The following is a 17,474-nucleotide window of genomic DNA, read 5'->3' as shown; positions in this document are numbered from 1 at the left end:
TGCTGTAAGTAGCAATGGACATGAGAACAAAAAGCATAAAAAGATTTACATGAACTGATGCAAAGTGAAGTAAGCAGAGCCAGGAAAACTACATGTTCAATGAGCACAACAATGGAAATGTCATGAAAAGCCATTATGAAGCAAAAATAGAAAATTAATATGGGGGGGTCATGTGATCATCAAGATGGAATACTGGGTGTTTTCTCTGATCCTCATGACCTCATAAATTTCTCCAGAACAGAAATCATGTGCCACAGATAAAGCAACTTGAGCATCTCCATCATCTAAGACACCAGGAACCCAAAAGAAGGTAAATTCCATGAATTAATGCCTATGTTGAGATCAATGAAAATCCCTTTACCCACAGCCCAATACACTCCTAGAAGCAAGGCTTCACTAGCTGACCCAACCCACAGGTTTGCAACAAAACAACCTTAGAATTCCAGTTCCCTCTTCCTCTTTCTAAGTGTTGTAGAGATTCAAGTTCCAAACTGCAGAAATTTGCTGAAGCCTCAATAGCCAGCACCATTTTTTGAAGCTCAGAGGGAAGGGACACATGTCAGGGCTTGAAATAGAGCACAACCCCACACCATGACCATTTCCCCCACTAGAATTTCAGAAATTCAAACTCCAAATGACAGAAGTAATCTCAGGTTGCTAAAGCACTAGCATGGTAGTGGGATGGAACCTTGTGCCTGGAGTGGGGCAGGGTTGGGGGGCATGTGCTACACTAAGCTTCAGGGAAAGAGTTCATCATCCAGTTAGGGCCAGTTTTATGTCCCCTCTCCTCCAAAAAAAGAAAAAAAAAGTCACTTGGGACAGAGATCTAGGCTAGTGAACCATGAATGGTCCACTGGGGAAGGAGGCTGAATTGCTTTGGGATGCAGCCCCGAAGGAAACCACCATCAGACTAGGGCAGAAAGTGAGCAGCAGGGAAAAATTAGGAGGTGGGGAAGTGGAATGGAGAGACTGAAATTACCAAAGATCTCAGGAGGAAGAAAACACAAAGAACTTGAATATAAGCAGATAAATCAACGGTGAAAACATTAACCACAGAAGGAAATGTGGCCTCCAGGTCCAGTAAATGAGTTCAGGCATCTGGGAATAAATGCTTCAAGACAAAGAAAAATGATGAGAAAGGTGATGAGATAGAGGAGCCTATAGAATTCAAGAACTTGGAACACACAGTTCCTGAGTGGTTTAAAAGAGAAATGAGAATCGTGACAGCAGATTTTATGGCCTACACAGCAGAAACAATTGGTACAATAGAAAAACTTGAATGTTCAATGCCAAGCTCCACAAAGAAACAAAGAGAAGACAGTTGATAGGTACCTCAAATATACTAAAGAGAGGACAATTAGCAGAGAGGTCAAACAAACAAACAAAAAACCCAATAACATTAAAAGAAAAGATGCTTCCTATTTGAGCAAAATATTGATCTCAAAGACAGGATGTGTACAACCTAAGAGTTATCGGTCTCCCAGAATATGACAAGTCAAAAAAATCTCAACATCGTAATGCAAAAAATAATACAGGGAAAACTGCTGAGAACTTCTGAAAGTATAAAATGAAATACTAATTGAAAGAATGAATAGATCGGCTCCACAAAATAAACAGAATAAAAAAATCCAATGTTGTTAACACACAGCGGTTGAATTTTGTGATTCAGTTCAGAAACAATAAACTGCAAGCAACCAGGAGAAAGACCTTCAAATACAAAGTAGTGGAATGCTTCTGAAGAGCAAAAGAGCTTGGGACGCAGCCCACTGTCTACCCTGCAAATCTGAGTTTCACCATGAATGGAAAAGAAATATTGACATTCAGTTATTAAAAAGGCTCCATTCAAAACGCTCTTAGAAAACCATACCTGAAGAGATTGTTTCTTGGACACTCCAGACAACAAAAATGCAAGAAAGATGGGCTCATGCAGCAGCCAACAGCAAAAGCAACAGACTGGAGAGAGGGACAAGAGACTTCTTTCTAAATGTAAACAAGGAGATGGGTAAGGTCAGAAGTCTGGTGGAGGTAATGGTGGAGAGGCAGCATGGAGCATTGTGGACACAACCTCTTGACAATGCCTACAAGTGAATTAATGGTGTGGTGGTTTTTTTTTTTTTTGTTTGTTTGTTTTGTGGGACTGCATTACAGAATGAGAAAGTACATGGGAGGGGGTAAGAAAGAAGGATAGAGGGTGATGGGTGATGTATTTGAGCCAAGCTGAAGGCTAGCAATGAGGGTAAGGTGATCTCTGTCATCTTACAGAACTGTGGAATATGAGTGTAGATTGAAGCATACTATTTTCTCTTTTTGTTTTTCTTTTTTCTCATGGTTTTTCCCTTTGGTTCTAATTCTTCTTTACAATATGACAAATGTGGAAATATGTTTAATATGATTGTACATGTATAGCCTATAACAGATTGCATACCATTTTGGGGAGGGGGGAGGGAAAGGAGGAGTAGAAAATTTAGAACTCAAAATCTAGAAGTAAATGTTGAAAACTAAGAACAAATAAAGTTTAAAAAAATAAAATGAGGATAATGATGATGATGATGATAAAAAGAAATGCCCAATAGGCAGTTGGAAATGCAAGTCTAGAAGTTAAGCATAGGGATAATTGGTTCTATGGGACCTGAAGAAATCACCAAGTGAAATTGTATAAAGCGAGAGGATTAGAGGGCCCAGGAAAGAATCAGGAGCCATCTGTCATTAGTGAGCATGACTGAGATAAGATCCAGCAAAGTAGACTAAGAAATAGCAGTCATCCAGGGAGGAGGAAACTTGGGATAGGGTAGTGTCATGGAAATCTGGAGAAGAGAGTATCCAGGAAGAGAGGGTGATTGAGTGTCAAAGGCTGAAGAGCTGTTGGGAAGATAAGGATTGAGAAAGGGCTGTTAAATTTAGCAATTGAGAGTTCATTGGCAACTTTGGAGAGAGAAATTTTAGTTGAATGATGAGATTGGAAGCCAGCCTTTGAGGAGTAATGGAAACATTTGGAAGAGCTGCTGTGATGAGTAGGGCTAATTAAAGAGGTATGAATGGATTGCCTTGCCACAGTGATGGCCCATTTTGGATTATGCAACATAAACGTGTTGTTTACCAAATCAGCAGAGTTTTGTGATTTTTCTAGTTTAGTTCAGTAGCATATGAGTAGGAGTGAAGGCAGCAGGTGGTTTAAATCTAAAGCTAAGGCTTGGCAGGGCCAGATCAATGACAAGATAAAGGGCAAGGGACTCAAGAGAAGAGTACAATGCATAGTTGAACTGGTTCCCCAAGGGGTTGAGCTGGGGAAAGGAGAGAGTAGTCAGTGCAGTGAATGACCTGGGAAAGAACTGAGGTGTTAAGAAGTTGAAGGTCACAGTGAGGATAAAGAATAGGGTTTCAGGGGGAAGAAATGGAATAATAGATTATGATCATAAAAAGGAATTTCAGAGTGTATACTTGTGGGTGATGGCAAAATCAAGTTTATGATCTTTTTGTGTAGCTAAGTTGGGTAGAGAAGTAGGTTGTATTTAATGAGTAAGTTGAGGAACTGTGAGGTTAGGCTGGCATACTAATATATATCTATTTCCATATTGATATCTCCTATGACAGCAGAAATTGATGAGGAGAGGAAAAATTTTGAGCTTGATACCGAACTCAGTGAGGAAGGAAGGGGAATGTCCTGGAGAATTTTGATCGGAGACCAGGCTTGATGGAATGGTATTTCTTCTCTTCCTAAGGCAGAAGACTAGACATAGTAGACAAGGGGTGGAAATAGTTGCAGCCCAGCCCCTGGCAGGATATTGCCTTCTGTTGTTACTGTTTTTATTCCGATGATTTAACTGTTAGTGTTCAAGGTCTTTTCAGTTTTCTTCCCCCTGAAATCTTTGGTACTTTTGACCTCCCTCCACCCTCTTTCCCTTCTCCCCTACAACTCTCCCCTCCCCACCTTACTTTGTGACTCTCCTTTGATTATGGTTTCCCTTAGGGACTGGATCTCAAAAACATCTCAGCCTCCTCTCATACAGAGTAATTTAGTCTCTGCCCCAACTGATTGGGTGGTCAGAATTGGTTCCAGCTGGATGCTGTGCTCTTTCCCTCAGGTGTTGTGGAGTGTTGTATAGCTCCCCACATGCAGTGTCCTGTCCTGGTGACCTGTCCCATTCCCTCTGTTCCTCAGTTCTCTGATTTGGCATTAGCAGTTCAGGGCTTGTTTCCCCCTGCACTGGCAGATCAAAACTTTGCAGCACTGGTGCTTCTGGGTTGCAGGCCCAAGTAGCCTTTTGCTACTTAGCTGTGGCCAAGTTGGCTGTGGAGGCCTAAGCAAACTTCCATAGCCTGCAGTGGATGGAAGGGGGTATCCATAGCCCTGGAAAAAAGGAGATGGGACCATAGGGGTGGGTTTTGTTTTAAGCCTGGTGGTGTAGCCCCACTGTGTTATCATGAGAGGTGAGGAAGGGGTGCTGAATGAACTCAAGGTCAATATGAGTTCCAGTTATTTTTTTTTAACCTTCTTTTAGATTCTGGATGTCCTAGATCATGGAGAGAGCTTAAGTTGCTTCATCTTTGGCATATAATTTGTTTTCTGATGTTTTGGGGGATTGGAAAAAGTATGTAGTCTGCCATCTTATTGCTTAGCACCTGGTCTGCATAACCAATTCACATCTATATACATATATAGATACATGTTTTATGAGGGGTGTGTGTATATATGTATATACACACACAGATGTATATGTATGTATGTATATCTATATATCTATATATATATTTCAATCAAAGTGTTGGAGAACTAGGTTTCCCCTAAGAACTACTTTGGCTACATCCTCAAGCTTGGTATGCTTTTCATTGTAGCATTTTGATGAAATTATCATTTCTATGATTTGTTCTTTGATCTACTAATTCTCTAGGATTAACTCTTCATTTAAGTTTGACTCCTTCAAGAAAGCTATTTACTAATGATGATTTGTATTGTGCTGTAGACAGTAACAGATAGGTTTGCTGCTTTTTGACTGTAAAAATAAAACTTAGAACCCTGTGTTTTAGGCTGAAAGTCTGGCAGAGATAATTAATTATTATTAATACATGCAAGCTTGGAGGGAGATTCAAATGATAGTTTCCTTTACTAATGGAATTGTCATTTTCCTGGCAATATGTATTTCAGCATTCAGAAATTAAATTTCTTTAGAGAAATAAAATGCATAAAGTTTAGGTTTGGGGTTTCTTTGATTTACTTAAACTACTAAGCATAGGTATGATCATTTCACCCTCCTAGTAAACTCCCTATCAAAGAAAAAATCATCTGGCTTTGAAAGTACTTCATAACCTGATGCCTTCCTACTTAATCATCTTCTTACTGTGTGCTCTTCAATCCAGTAACACTGGCTTCTTTGCTGTTATTCCCACAAGATACTCCATCTCCCGATTCCAGGCATTTAAAAAAAAATGAAATGAAAAGGGCTGTCCCCTATTCCTGGAATCTCTCCCTCTTCATCTCTGCCTTCTAATTTCCCTCAAGTCTCAGCTACAATCACACCTCCCTCAAGAAGCCTTTCCTAATACTCCTTAATTTGAGTGCCTTCCATTATCTCCTACTTATTGTCTCTATATTTATCCTATTTGTTCAGTTGTCTGCATGTCATCTAGACCTCGAAGGCAGGGACTTGGTATCCTTGTGCATAGTAGGCTCTCAATGAGTGCCTTTTTGAGTGATACTGACATATACCATTTTGGGGATATACCAATTGGGGAAACACCTGATTTCCTGGAAAACTAAGGCTAAGATGGAGTAAACAAAAAAGGCCAACCTACTCCTGACTCTCCCCCTGTGATTTAAAGTCCAAGATAAAAAAGGGACATTTTAGTTAACAAAAGGCATTCTCTCTTTTACCACTACCCTCTAGGATTCTCCTTTTAATATGGTCAAAGGTGAATAAGGCAGTATTTAATTGGACTAATTAAAACATTACTGCCCTGAGTTTGGAAAATTCCTTCCTGACTCCAAATCTAGGAATTGACTTGGGCTTTGATAATGTGAACAAGTACTCCAGACTAGGACAGTGTCTTCTTGGAATGGGACCAAGTACAGATAAAGTTTTGGGACCAAGGACACAAATAACATTCTAAATTAGTATTCCTCGAAGGAACAGGCTTAGTGTGCTTCCATACTGTTTTTTCCCCCATGGTTTTAGGCACTTCACATGGTCAATTTTTGTAAGGTAAAACTTTTATAATGTAAAATTAAGCTAAAAATTTACTCCCATTCTGATTCTACAACCATGGGAGATCTATCATAAAGAACCTTTCTAAAAATTTATTCAGATCCTTAACTTCTTACCTGTCTTTTCGATAGTTTAGTCTAGGTCTGAAAGGGGGCAAATTAAGATTCCAAATCTCAATTATGGTAATCATGTTGTCACGTCATCAAAATGAACAATGAAGTGGCTGAAGAGGATGATGGGGGAAGTGAAGAAGACCATGAACCAGGTATTGAAATCATTGTGAAAGCTAGGTGAGTCATGGCAACGAGAAATGGGAATCAAGGTAAATGCTCCAGTCCATGTCCAGTTTTTCTTGTGTGATTGGGCTGTACTCAGAGCCTGACAACCCGCCCACCTTACCCCCCTCCCATACCCAATTCTCCAATCCTCATTACACAGCTCCCACTAGATGCTGAATGTCTACTTTTGGTTGGATGTAGACCCACTATCCTTACTTCTCACAAAGATAACCCAGAGTCCCAGTTCCCTCTGCCCTTCAGAGCCATTCTCTTCTTGATTAGGGATCATGGCCTGAGCACTGTCCCTTCAAGTCCTTCAGGCACTGTCACTTTGCCTACCAGATCCCAAGTACCACCTGTCTTCCTTCTGCCATCCAATTGAGCCCTCCTTTATATTTTCTCACCCAATTAGAATGTGAGCTCTTTTGAGTGTTGGTACTGTCTTGACTTTTGATTTGTATCCCCTGAGTTTAGCTTAAGTGCTTGACATTTAAATACTTTTCCACCCATTCTTTGACTGCATTAGCAAGTTGTGAAAGTTTTCCTGGCTAATCACTAGAACCTCAAGTATCTGAACAGAAAAAAAAGGGGGATATTTATAGAAAAATTCTGTCTCAAGTTAGAGGAGTCAGGATGAGGTTACTAGCTAGATCACTACAATGAGCAAATGAGGGGATGAGGTACAAACAGTGGGTCAAGAGTTGTCTGAAGTGCTGAAATAATGCTGGTTTGAAGTACCTGTGACTCATTTGGGGAAATCTTGACTTTTAAGTCCTATTTGTTTCAAAAAAAAGGAGACTGAGGAGTAAAGCAATTGAGGTAACTGATTTGGTTTCACTTAACAAGTTTGAAGCATTGATCACAGAAAAACATTATGGTGATTTGCATTGATCAGCCACATTTTTTAACATAGTATTTTCATTAGTATCTTTCAACTTAGAAACTTCCAAAAAACTGTATCTAAACTGCTACCTATGGTAGCATAGTCTGTTCAAGGACTGTCATCAATAAGGTATTTAAATAAGATTAACAATGACATTCACTGATACTTTGATAACAAGCATTTGAGTGACTCCTAGGCACTATACTAGGTCCTAGAATAACAAAGATAAAAATAAAACTGTCCCTGTCCTCAGGATTTTATATCCCATCAGTGAAAACATGTACACCTATATGAAGTAAATATAAAAAGTTGGGGAGGCACCAGCAGTTTTCTGGGGGAGGTTAATAGGGAAAGGCCTCCTATAGAGTCAATTGAATTGAATATTGAACAAAGGATTCTAAGTGGGAAGAGAAAGTATCCTGAGGGGGGTAGGGGGAGAAGTAGCCTGTGCAAAAGCTCTAAGGGGTGAGATGGATGGAACTTAGATTGCATGAAAAAAAGGTAGTAAGCCTAGAAAAGCGGACTGCAGCCAAATTGTGAAGGGGCTTAAATTCCAAATGTTAGAATTTTATTTTAGAAGCAATACGAGGCCTCTGAAGCATTAGTCTATGGAAAAAGAAAATATTAAAAGGAATGCTTCCCAGATCAGTTTTAACAATATATTAGAAGGTATAATGCAGGGGAAGGAAAGTCATAGAAACTAAGTTTGAATTCAGGCTCTGACTATGTGACTTTGGGGCAAGTTTCAACTTCCTCATTTGCAAAATGAGAGAGATGACCTCTAAGGTCCATTTTAGTTCTAAATTTAGGATTCTATGATTTTAGATAATGTAGCTTAACCTTTGAGCAGCTCCAGAACCATCAGACATTGGTGGGTTGTTAACTTTCTTTCCTGAGACTTCTGAGTACCTCGTGAGTGAGTGCCTCGTGTATACATATATATGTATATATAGTACCGTTATTTCTATTATCTATCTCTATGACATTGCAAGTTTTTCTGTGTCTTTTCCTGAGGCCCTGAACATGGTAGGCACTTTGTAAATGTTTGTTGAAATGGGTTAAATATATTATCATTCCAGGGCTCAAGTAAAATAATCCCCCAGCAGCATAACTCATGGGGGCAGCTGCAGGGGGTGGGGAGGGGAGGGGAGGGGAGGGGAGTGACTGCTGAAACAGAGAACACAGAGTTGCCAATGCAGCAACTGCACCAATTATATCTGAAATGATTGCACAGGAATCCAACAGTGGCAGCATTGACTTTTCCATTTGCTAGTTGTACACGTCATCTGCCACTAGAGGGCAGTGATTTCTAGAACAAAACAGTATCCCGAGAAATTTAGTATTAGCCAAGCTACACGTTAAGGGGACCAAAAATGAGGCATATAAAGGAAAAGAAGAGCACTAGGTTGGGGATGTCACTATAACTATGCAACCTACAGTCAGGCTGAAGTTTATCGTCTTGGGCCTGAGGCAATCAGAAAACTTCCAGAACACAGAAAGAACACAGACAGTGCTTTGCAGAAAACCTTGTTCTTGTCAGAATACAATTCAAGCCTGAAGTTGGCTTTACAAAAAGCAATGGGGCAGTGGGTTTCCTATGTTTGTGGAGTTGCATATGGCTAATGTGAACAGGTGTGTGAGTCCTTCTTGGTGTTCCTCAAGGTAGTTAGGGTTGACAAACTCAGATAATGACTGAATTTCACTGCTTTCACTGACAAAACAAATACAGCATGCTCTTTGAAGCTTTCCTTGACCAGTGTTCAAATTCAATGAACGCTTAGCACCTACGAAGTGCAAGGATCTATGATAAATAATGAGGATATAAAGAGCAGAGATAGACCCTGATCTCAAGGAGTTGACAATTTAACCAAAGTGGAGGAAGGCTGTGATTCAATGGAGAGAGAATGGAGAAGGCCAGGCAAAGTGCTACAAGAAATTTGAAGAAGGATAGATAATTTTTTGGGGTGAGAGTGAGGATCTGTGGAGGGAAGGCAGATTTTCTGATGGGAATGGCATCTAAGTTTGATTTAAAGGAAAGGAGGGACTTGAAAACTGACAAGAGGTGGGAAGTCCATTGTAGGCAGAAGGGATGGTAAAAGTAAAGATTCAGAAAGCACTAGCACAATGTATGCAGTTCAGTATAGCTGGAAATGTAGAACAGGGAAAAAGCAGGTAAGGCTGGAAAAGTCGGATATGGATAGTGGAGGGTCCAGAAGGGTAGCAATCTGATTTTTGGGGTAGCCAGTTCCTAATCTGTTCCCTCCCCCTCTGTCTTGTATGGCCCAGTCCTGTTCTTCATCCTAATAGCTGCATCCTTTCCCAAGCCATCACCATTGTACTAGCAGTCTCTCCTCCCTTCCCCTTCTTGACCTCTTGGGGAATTAGTTCAATTCTACAATATCCTCTTCTTTTGAGAACCCCCCCCCCCCCATAAAAGCCACCTGAGATTTAAATAATTGGACTTCCCAATAAAGTGATCATAACCTTGTTTACCTCATCTTTGGGGTACACCTCTATACATTTAAGGGAAGGTGGTCCCCCCCTTTTTCATTGTAACCTTGTTTAGGGTGTTTTCGGCAAATTTTTCAGGGTAATCTTCTGTCTTCAGTACATACTACCATGTTCACGTTCTTTGTTCTCTTCAAACATTCACAAGCATTTGATATCAAAGAGCTGTGGTTACAGTACCAAAAGGTGAATTGAAAAGACTATATATTCTAGATGACTCTCATGGTTAAAAATTAGAAATGTTACTTCTCTTAACAATGGCCCGACACACAACGAGCAAAGCCAGCAAAAACTTCAAAGAAAAGAACCATTTAAAATCAAGGTTTAATAAGAAATTCACAAAAAAAGAATTAAGAGTTATGACAGGTTATTAGCACTACATCAAAAAAAAGTACTCGATCTCATAATATATAATAGTAACTATCTGAAGTGAGATCAGGGCTGTTTGGTGACAATATGGTTTTGTTTCTGCCTCAAATGCTAAATTTTGTCCCAAAGCAACGTGTCTCCAACCAACTCCGGTACACAAGGCAGCCTGTGGTTGGACGGCAGTGTATGAAACAGGCTGTCAACCTGTTTTCAAAGCCTGCCTGTGAATGTCTTCTGAGTCCTCCTGAGTACTTCAGTCTGAGCGAGACTCGCTTACCTCGAGCTTTCTCTCCTATGGGATATGGGATGCCTGATACTCTTTTGCAAAACTTGCAACAATGAGAAGTGTTGAGAGTCATTTCTCCATGGGCAAAGCAAAACTAGGAATTCCTTGAATCTATGACTTTTGGGAGAATATGCCACTGAAAATGGTGCTCTTTGGCGTTCTATTGCAATGAAATGCTGAAGCTTCTGCTTTAAGCAGAAAGAGGAAAGTTCAAAACATTCCTCCTAAGAACATGCAGGGAAACCTCTATGCTTAAGTAAAAGTGGGGTCTCTCCCCCCAGTCACTCAGTATCTAACTTTACTACCTGCAGATAGAAAATAGAATCTTTAATAAATATTTGTGAACAAATAAATACACATTATTCAATGATTAAGCCATTCTGTAATGCAGGTTATTTTCATGAAAAGCTGTCAAGTCAGTAGGCACAGCAATATTTGGGCTCATGCTCCAGGAAAGTTCTGCATCCTACGCTTAAGAGAATGAAACATAACCGGCAGGAAAATGGCAAAACTCTTCACATTTATTAACACTTGTACTGGTTTCAGGACAGACTGAACTTATTAGCAAACTAGAGCCAGTGTTGAAAGTTGGCTTATTTCATTTCCTAACATGGAAATATGTTTTGCACATGTATAATCTATGTGAAATTGTTTGCCTTCTCAATGAGGGGGGCAAGGGAAGGAAGGGAGGGAAAGAATTTGGAACTCAGAAATTTTAAACAAATGTTAAAAAGTGTTTTTATATATAATTGGGGGAAAAATAAAATTTGGAAAAAAAAAAAAGGTATTTCATTTCCTTAAGAACTAAAACCAGATGTTATACCCAGGAAAGGGACAGGTCAGCCAGCAGCCTGATGGACAGGAAATACTAAACCTGGGCCTTCAGTCAAGAGCCTGTCAATGAGGGTCAGTAAAAAAATGGTTTTCCTGATTCTCTGCCTTTGGACACCGTCTGATCAAGATTCCTGGCTCATTCCTAAGATTTCCAACTGGATGAAATATCAAATAAGACAAATGTTCTCCTAACAAGAAATCAGCCCCCTTTTTATTTACTATAAAATAAATCCATTAAACAGTCAAATTTTAAAATCAGAAATATGCCATCTTTAGCTTAGTATGACTGATTGAGCTTCACTAGCATTGTACAACATTGCTACAAGTATTCTTCAAATTCAGCCTAGTGCACTCAGAATAGTGCAAACATGTTTTACTTTTGTAAACATCTGAGAAATTTAAATCATCCAGTAAAAAAAAGTAAAATAAACTTTTTTTAGTATAAACTGGAAATATCCTTCATTTTGAAAAAACAATACCGAAAGTATCCCAATTTTCTCCTTACAGAAAAATTCAGTAGGATAATCTCATTGTCTAACTTTGAAAAAGAAATGACTGCAAATTACTGTAATGTAACTTTAAAAATCACTCAGATTTTAAAAAAACAACAGATTTCAGGTGTTTTGGCACTTGTTTTAAAATCATCTCTCTTCTGGAAACTTTAAGTTGGAACAAGACTCCAATATTGCTTAAAACTTTGTCAAAATGACAGCATTCACCTTAGTAGTGAGAATTCCTCATGGAGCACATCTGAAAATGTGCTTATTTGGAGCATCATACAGTTAATATTCAAATAAGAAACCAGCTGTAGTCATAGCCTGTTCCAAGATGATCATGCCAAAACTCTAGCTGTCTTTACTTCTGGGAGGGAGAGAACTGTCGATGGCGGGCATTCAAATCACATACAGTCAACCACATTACTGGATCCTTGGCCCACATCTCGGATTTGGGTACTTAAACAGGAACACACAGCGACACCGGCTCCAGCCCTGCAGTGAGACACTGACCCTACAAGCTCCCACCTGGAGATGCAAAAAAGAAACTGTATTATCTTAACCACTCTCTTTTCCCCGACTCTAAAGTAAAAATGATCTGATTACAGAAATCATAGGATTTAGAGATGTTGTCATCCAACACCTTCCTTTCACAGATTAAAAAACTCAGGTCTAAAGAAATGATGAATTCCCAAAAGTCACAGAAAACACCTGAACTAGAGTGAGTCTGACTCCAAATACAGCGTGCTTTCCATCACATCATAAAAAGAATCCTTTCTGAGGGGCTGTTTTTGATCCACAGCAAACTCTGATGGCAAGAGATAGTTATAATTTAAATTCTTTTTATGCTCCAATAAGCCTTAGTACTATGTAAATACTTTTTATTAACTGTTACTAGTGAAAAATGAAATGAATGAGTAGAAAGAATGACTGACTGAAATAGAAAATAAAAATCCTTAAAATTCAGTTGGGAGGAAAAAAATCAAGCTGAGATTCTGGAATTACAGAAGGGAACACACACATTACGTGTATACACAGACACACACAGACACACACACACACAATAATCACCTGTTCACCACTGGATCAAAAGCTTCCACGGTATTCAGGTACGCATTGCCATTATGACCGCCGACAGCAAAGATTTTGCCCATCACTGTAGCAATACCCACGCCACCCCTAGGAGTAGTGAGCTCTGCTACGTATTCCCATTTGTTGTTTCTAGGGTCAAACCGTTCGACTGAACTAAGAGGAGAATTATCATCAAATCCACCTATAAAGAGAAAACATTCAAGTGCTCGAATGAGTTTGATAGTATTTGTAACTTGATTTTTACTGGAGCTAATCAGTGCTCTCATAATAGCACTGATAATAATAGCTGACATTCAGAGTGCTTACTATGTGCTAAGTGCTTTACAATTATGATCTCATTTGATTCTCACAACAACCCTGAAGGGTAGATGCTATTATTATTATCTTCCTTTTAGAGAGGAGGAAACGGAGACAAACGGGTTAAGTGACTTGCCTGGGATCATACAGCTCAGAAGTGTTTGAGGATAAAATCTGAACTCGGAGGTCTTTCCGACTTCAGGCCCAGTGCTCTATCCGCCGTGCCACCTAGCTGCCCCTAAAACACTACTAATTGAGATTTATGGAAAAAACAAACAAACATTATGCCTATATCAAACCAGTTAACCAGGGGAAAACCCACTAGCATTCCGAGATTACATAAGAACAGAAACTGAACCAGAAAAGAGTTTAGAGAATACTTAGTCTAGTCTTCTGAAAAGAATAAAGTGGTGGGGGTTTTTTCTCCCATGGCTGAACATCAAGATGAAGACTGAATATAATGGTACAGCTTTTTTGGAATATCAGCCTGGAATAATGAACGGAGTACTAACATGAAGTCAGGAAGATATAGATTCAGATTTTGCTTCTAACATTCATTAACTGTGTGACGATGGGTAAATGCCTAATCTTCGGTCTCAATCTTTGTATCTGTCAAATGGGATAACTACTTCTTTCTCAATCTCACAGGTTTGCAATAACATGTATAATGTGCTCTGTAAACTTTAAACTGCTATATATTCGTTTATTTTTCTCTTAAGACTAAGACCACAATATAGATGGAAAGAGGCATTATGCTCTGTTCTGGGTAGTGAAAATACCCGAGAAGAAAAATGTACTACAGTTTTTTAAAGTCTAGGGAATATCTAAAAGTTCACAGACTAATAATTTAAATAAATTCCCTCCCTTAACCTGAATGAGCTAGGCGGGTCAACATTACCACATTTAAATACATGGCAATTTCTGCCCAGCCTGCAAGTTTAATACGACATATCCTGGATGATGGATAATTTACTACATGACAATTCAAAGGATGAAATATTTAAATAACTAAACAATTCTCTTGTCCACCAAAAATAAATGTCCATATTCTTTTAAGTTCCTTTTCAAACTAACTGAATCATAGTTCTCCTGTGACTAACTCTTCCCAGTAAATGACTTTCTTTAGACTTTAGTAATGATATGCTAAATCGAGCTAACTGGGTCATTTACAGAAGAAAAACTTATAGTTAACTTTATTTTATTTTATTTTATTTTGGAGGTAACTGGGGTTAAGTGATTTGCCCAGGGCCACACAACTACTGTGGCTGAGGCCAAATTTGAACTCAGGTCTTTCTGACTCCATAGCTGGTATTCTATCCATTATATCAACTAGCTGCCCCAATAGTTAACTTTAGCAACAGTCAACTCATAGCTATTGGGTATAAGTTTAATTATTGCTAATCAAAAGTGTTACTATTAATTGTATTGTCTTTCATGAAGCCACAAAGTTTATAGCTTGGAAATGTAAATAATCCTACAATAACAGAAGGACAGTGTGATATGGAGGAAGGAATTCTGGAATTAGAGGCAGAAAAATTGTAGCCCAGTGCTGGGTCCATCTGTGTGACCTTGGCCAAGTCACTTTTCTGTTTTTATCATTTGTAGAAGGTTAAAATATTTGTACCACCTAAAGTTCACAAGTGTCTTCTGAAAATCAAATACAATAACATATGTAAAGTCAAACATAAACTTAAGTTTTTAAAAAATAAAATTTTAATGTAATTGTTTTTATTTCACTTACATTTCCTAATGTATCTCCTGCCTCTCCCCATCCTCCTGCCCTTCCTTGCTCCCACAAACACCCTGCCCAGCCAATCTTTTAACAAAGAATAAAAGTTCAGCAAAACCAATTAACACACCAACAGAATCTGTTGCTACAGTATATAGTGTTTCATACCCACAATCCTCATCCTCTGGAAAAAAAATAGGAAAACTTGTGTTTTTATTATTTAATAGTTAAGGGGTCCCAGAGTTTCAATGGAAATTTAACTGTAGAGGGAATAAGGGGTAGACTTCAAAAGAACAGACAGGTAAGGTTTTTTGGGAATAGAAAGAAGATTAGATAAGAGAAGAAAGGAATGAAACTACAGGATAAATATGGCGGGAGGATATGGTCAAATGTTAACTTTAAAGAATAATGGCGAGAAGAAAAATACTCTGGCAGTAGTACTAATTATTTGTATTTTTTCGTCACAACTATCTTTCAAATTGTTTCTAATCTGCCCTACCTGAGATTATGGTGGCAACTTCTGCCTGAAGCAAATTTTATCTCAACCTTTCATTTTTAAGTAGGTTTTAAACAGATTTTCTGGTATGCAGCAAATAGCTGAGCTTTCTTTTCTAATCCACTCTGCCATTATCTTTCACTTAAGAATGCTTTTTCACCCCGCCTCCTTTCTAAGTATTTGGTACCAACATTTAATACACACTTATATAAACCTGATCTCAGTTTCTCCTTTATTCCTTCCTGTTTATCTCTGCCCTATCCCAACTCATTTGAGTTTACTTCAAATATTCTTTTTTCTTTCTTTTACTTGTTCAATCTTCCCTCTGAGCCCAGATAAAAATAGCGTTCAGAATCCTCCCTGCCTCGATCCTATTGAGCAACGTTCATTTCCTTTTCAAAGAAGTGTTCATTTACCAAATCATTGCTTGTTTCTTTGCCGTTCTACTCCACTCTTAAGTCTAGTGGGCTTACCCATTCTTTCTTGATTGTCTATGTTATTCATGCAAAGTAAAGTTTCTGGGGGAACAAAAGCGTTGCTGTCTATTCATCTATTAACATGATAACAGATCCTTTTTTTCTATTTTTTTTTTCTGTTGTTTTATATATATTTTAGGGGCCTTTTTCTGATAAGCCCAACTTCTTGAACTCTAACCTAAAGAAGGAGCAGTCATGGTAAAGGCGTGTTCCCAAGTTACACAGCGGGGTCCTACTCCATGCCCTTACATTTATTGCCAATATGTGCTTCCTTTGGACTTGTTTCTGACCACCCTGAAGCCCCAAATAACCCTTTTTTATAAGGTGGAATGTATCCTATTTTTATGGTATAAATACATTCTATATTGTGCTATAAAAAAAAGTAAATTATTTCAAAGACATGGATATACTTATGTGAACAGTAAGGATTTATAAGATGCAGAGTTGAAGGGAGCAGAACCAGAAGAACAATATATACTATAACATCAATATTATAAAAATAAAATATAAAAATAAACAATTTTGAATATGCTTTTAATGAAAAATGAAATGAGCAGAACAATTTATATAACAACACTGTAAAAAACAAATCTGAAAGCTGTAAGAATCAATACAAAAGCCATTCATGATTGCAGAAGATCAATAATAATGCTACTCATTACAGAGCAGTGACAGATTTAAGGGTCTGGAACTTGCAATTTGTTGTGAGTGAGGTGGGTTAAGAAAAAGTATACAAATAAGGAGGAAGAAATAGTGAGGAGTGTTCAGCAAACACACAGATGCATCAGCATACAGAGACAAAACCAGTTTGGTGTACAAATATATCTAATTTTAACAACTAACAGCTGGGATAGGGAGTGGGTACTTAGGAGGGAGGATAAGAGGAGAGGTAATAGTCTCAAATAAAACAAACTTGCTAATCTTGAAAAGGGGAATAAAAGGAATAACTATAATCTGAGGGGGTGCCTTACATTGTCTCTTAAGATCACTGGGAAAAGGCTAAATAAGTTAGTTGCAGCACATGAATGTAATGGAATATACTGTGACATAAGAGATGATGAAAGACACATTTTTAGAGAACCTTAGAAAGTATGAACTGACTCAGAGAATTAAGGAAGCAGATTTATAGGACAGCAACATTGTAAAGAAAAGCAGTTCTGAACAACTTAGGAACTCCGATGAATGCAATGATAGACATTTTTTCCAGAGGATCTATGATGAAATACATTACTTCCTGAAAGGAAGGGTAATAGATACAACGTACAGAGATACTTTTTTTTTTTTAAATATGGCCACTGTGGAGTTTTTTTGTTTGACTATATTTGTTACAAGGGTTATTTTTCCTTTCTTGTCCTGTATTTTTAATTGGGATGAGGACTTGTCCATAGTAATGCCCAAAAAAAGGCCCTAACAACATTGTTAAAAGGCACATAAGAGACCAGGCCAAAGTTCAGAAGAAAGCTCAAATAAGCAGCAGAAGAGTTTTGAAAGTAACTTGTAGAATTTATTATATTAATAACTTATTTTCAAAG

General features: G+C 38.3%; 1 protein-coding gene across 2 annotated transcripts in view; it reads right to left on the bottom strand.

Moving 5' to 3' along the window:
• Window positions 1-11,547: 11,547 nt before the first annotated feature.
• KLHL8 (kelch like family member 8) overlaps window positions 11,548-17,474 on the bottom strand; it is a 49,137-nt gene continuing 43,210 nt past the window's right edge. For both annotated transcript variants that reach the window (XM_027853431.1, XM_027853432.1), the window contains 2 exons: window positions 12,924-13,125; window positions 11,548-12,380 (listed from right to left, as the gene is read on the bottom strand). In XM_027853431.1, coding sequence (XP_027709232.1) covers window positions 12,257-12,380; window positions 12,924-13,125 — 326 coding nt within the window. In that variant the 3' untranslated portion in view covers window positions 11,548-12,256. The remainder of the gene's footprint in view (window positions 12,381-12,923; window positions 13,126-17,474) is intronic.

The sequence above is a fragment of the Vombatus ursinus genome, unplaced genomic scaffold, assembly GCF_900497805.2.
Source record: "Vombatus ursinus unplaced genomic scaffold, bare-nosed wombat genome assembly UNPS02009975.1, whole genome shotgun sequence".
NCBI classification, from domain to species: domain Eukaryota; kingdom Metazoa; phylum Chordata; class Mammalia; order Diprotodontia; family Vombatidae; genus Vombatus; species Vombatus ursinus.
The sequence above is the reverse complement of the archived record's forward strand: the minus strand, read 5'-3'. Positions and strand labels throughout refer to the sequence as shown.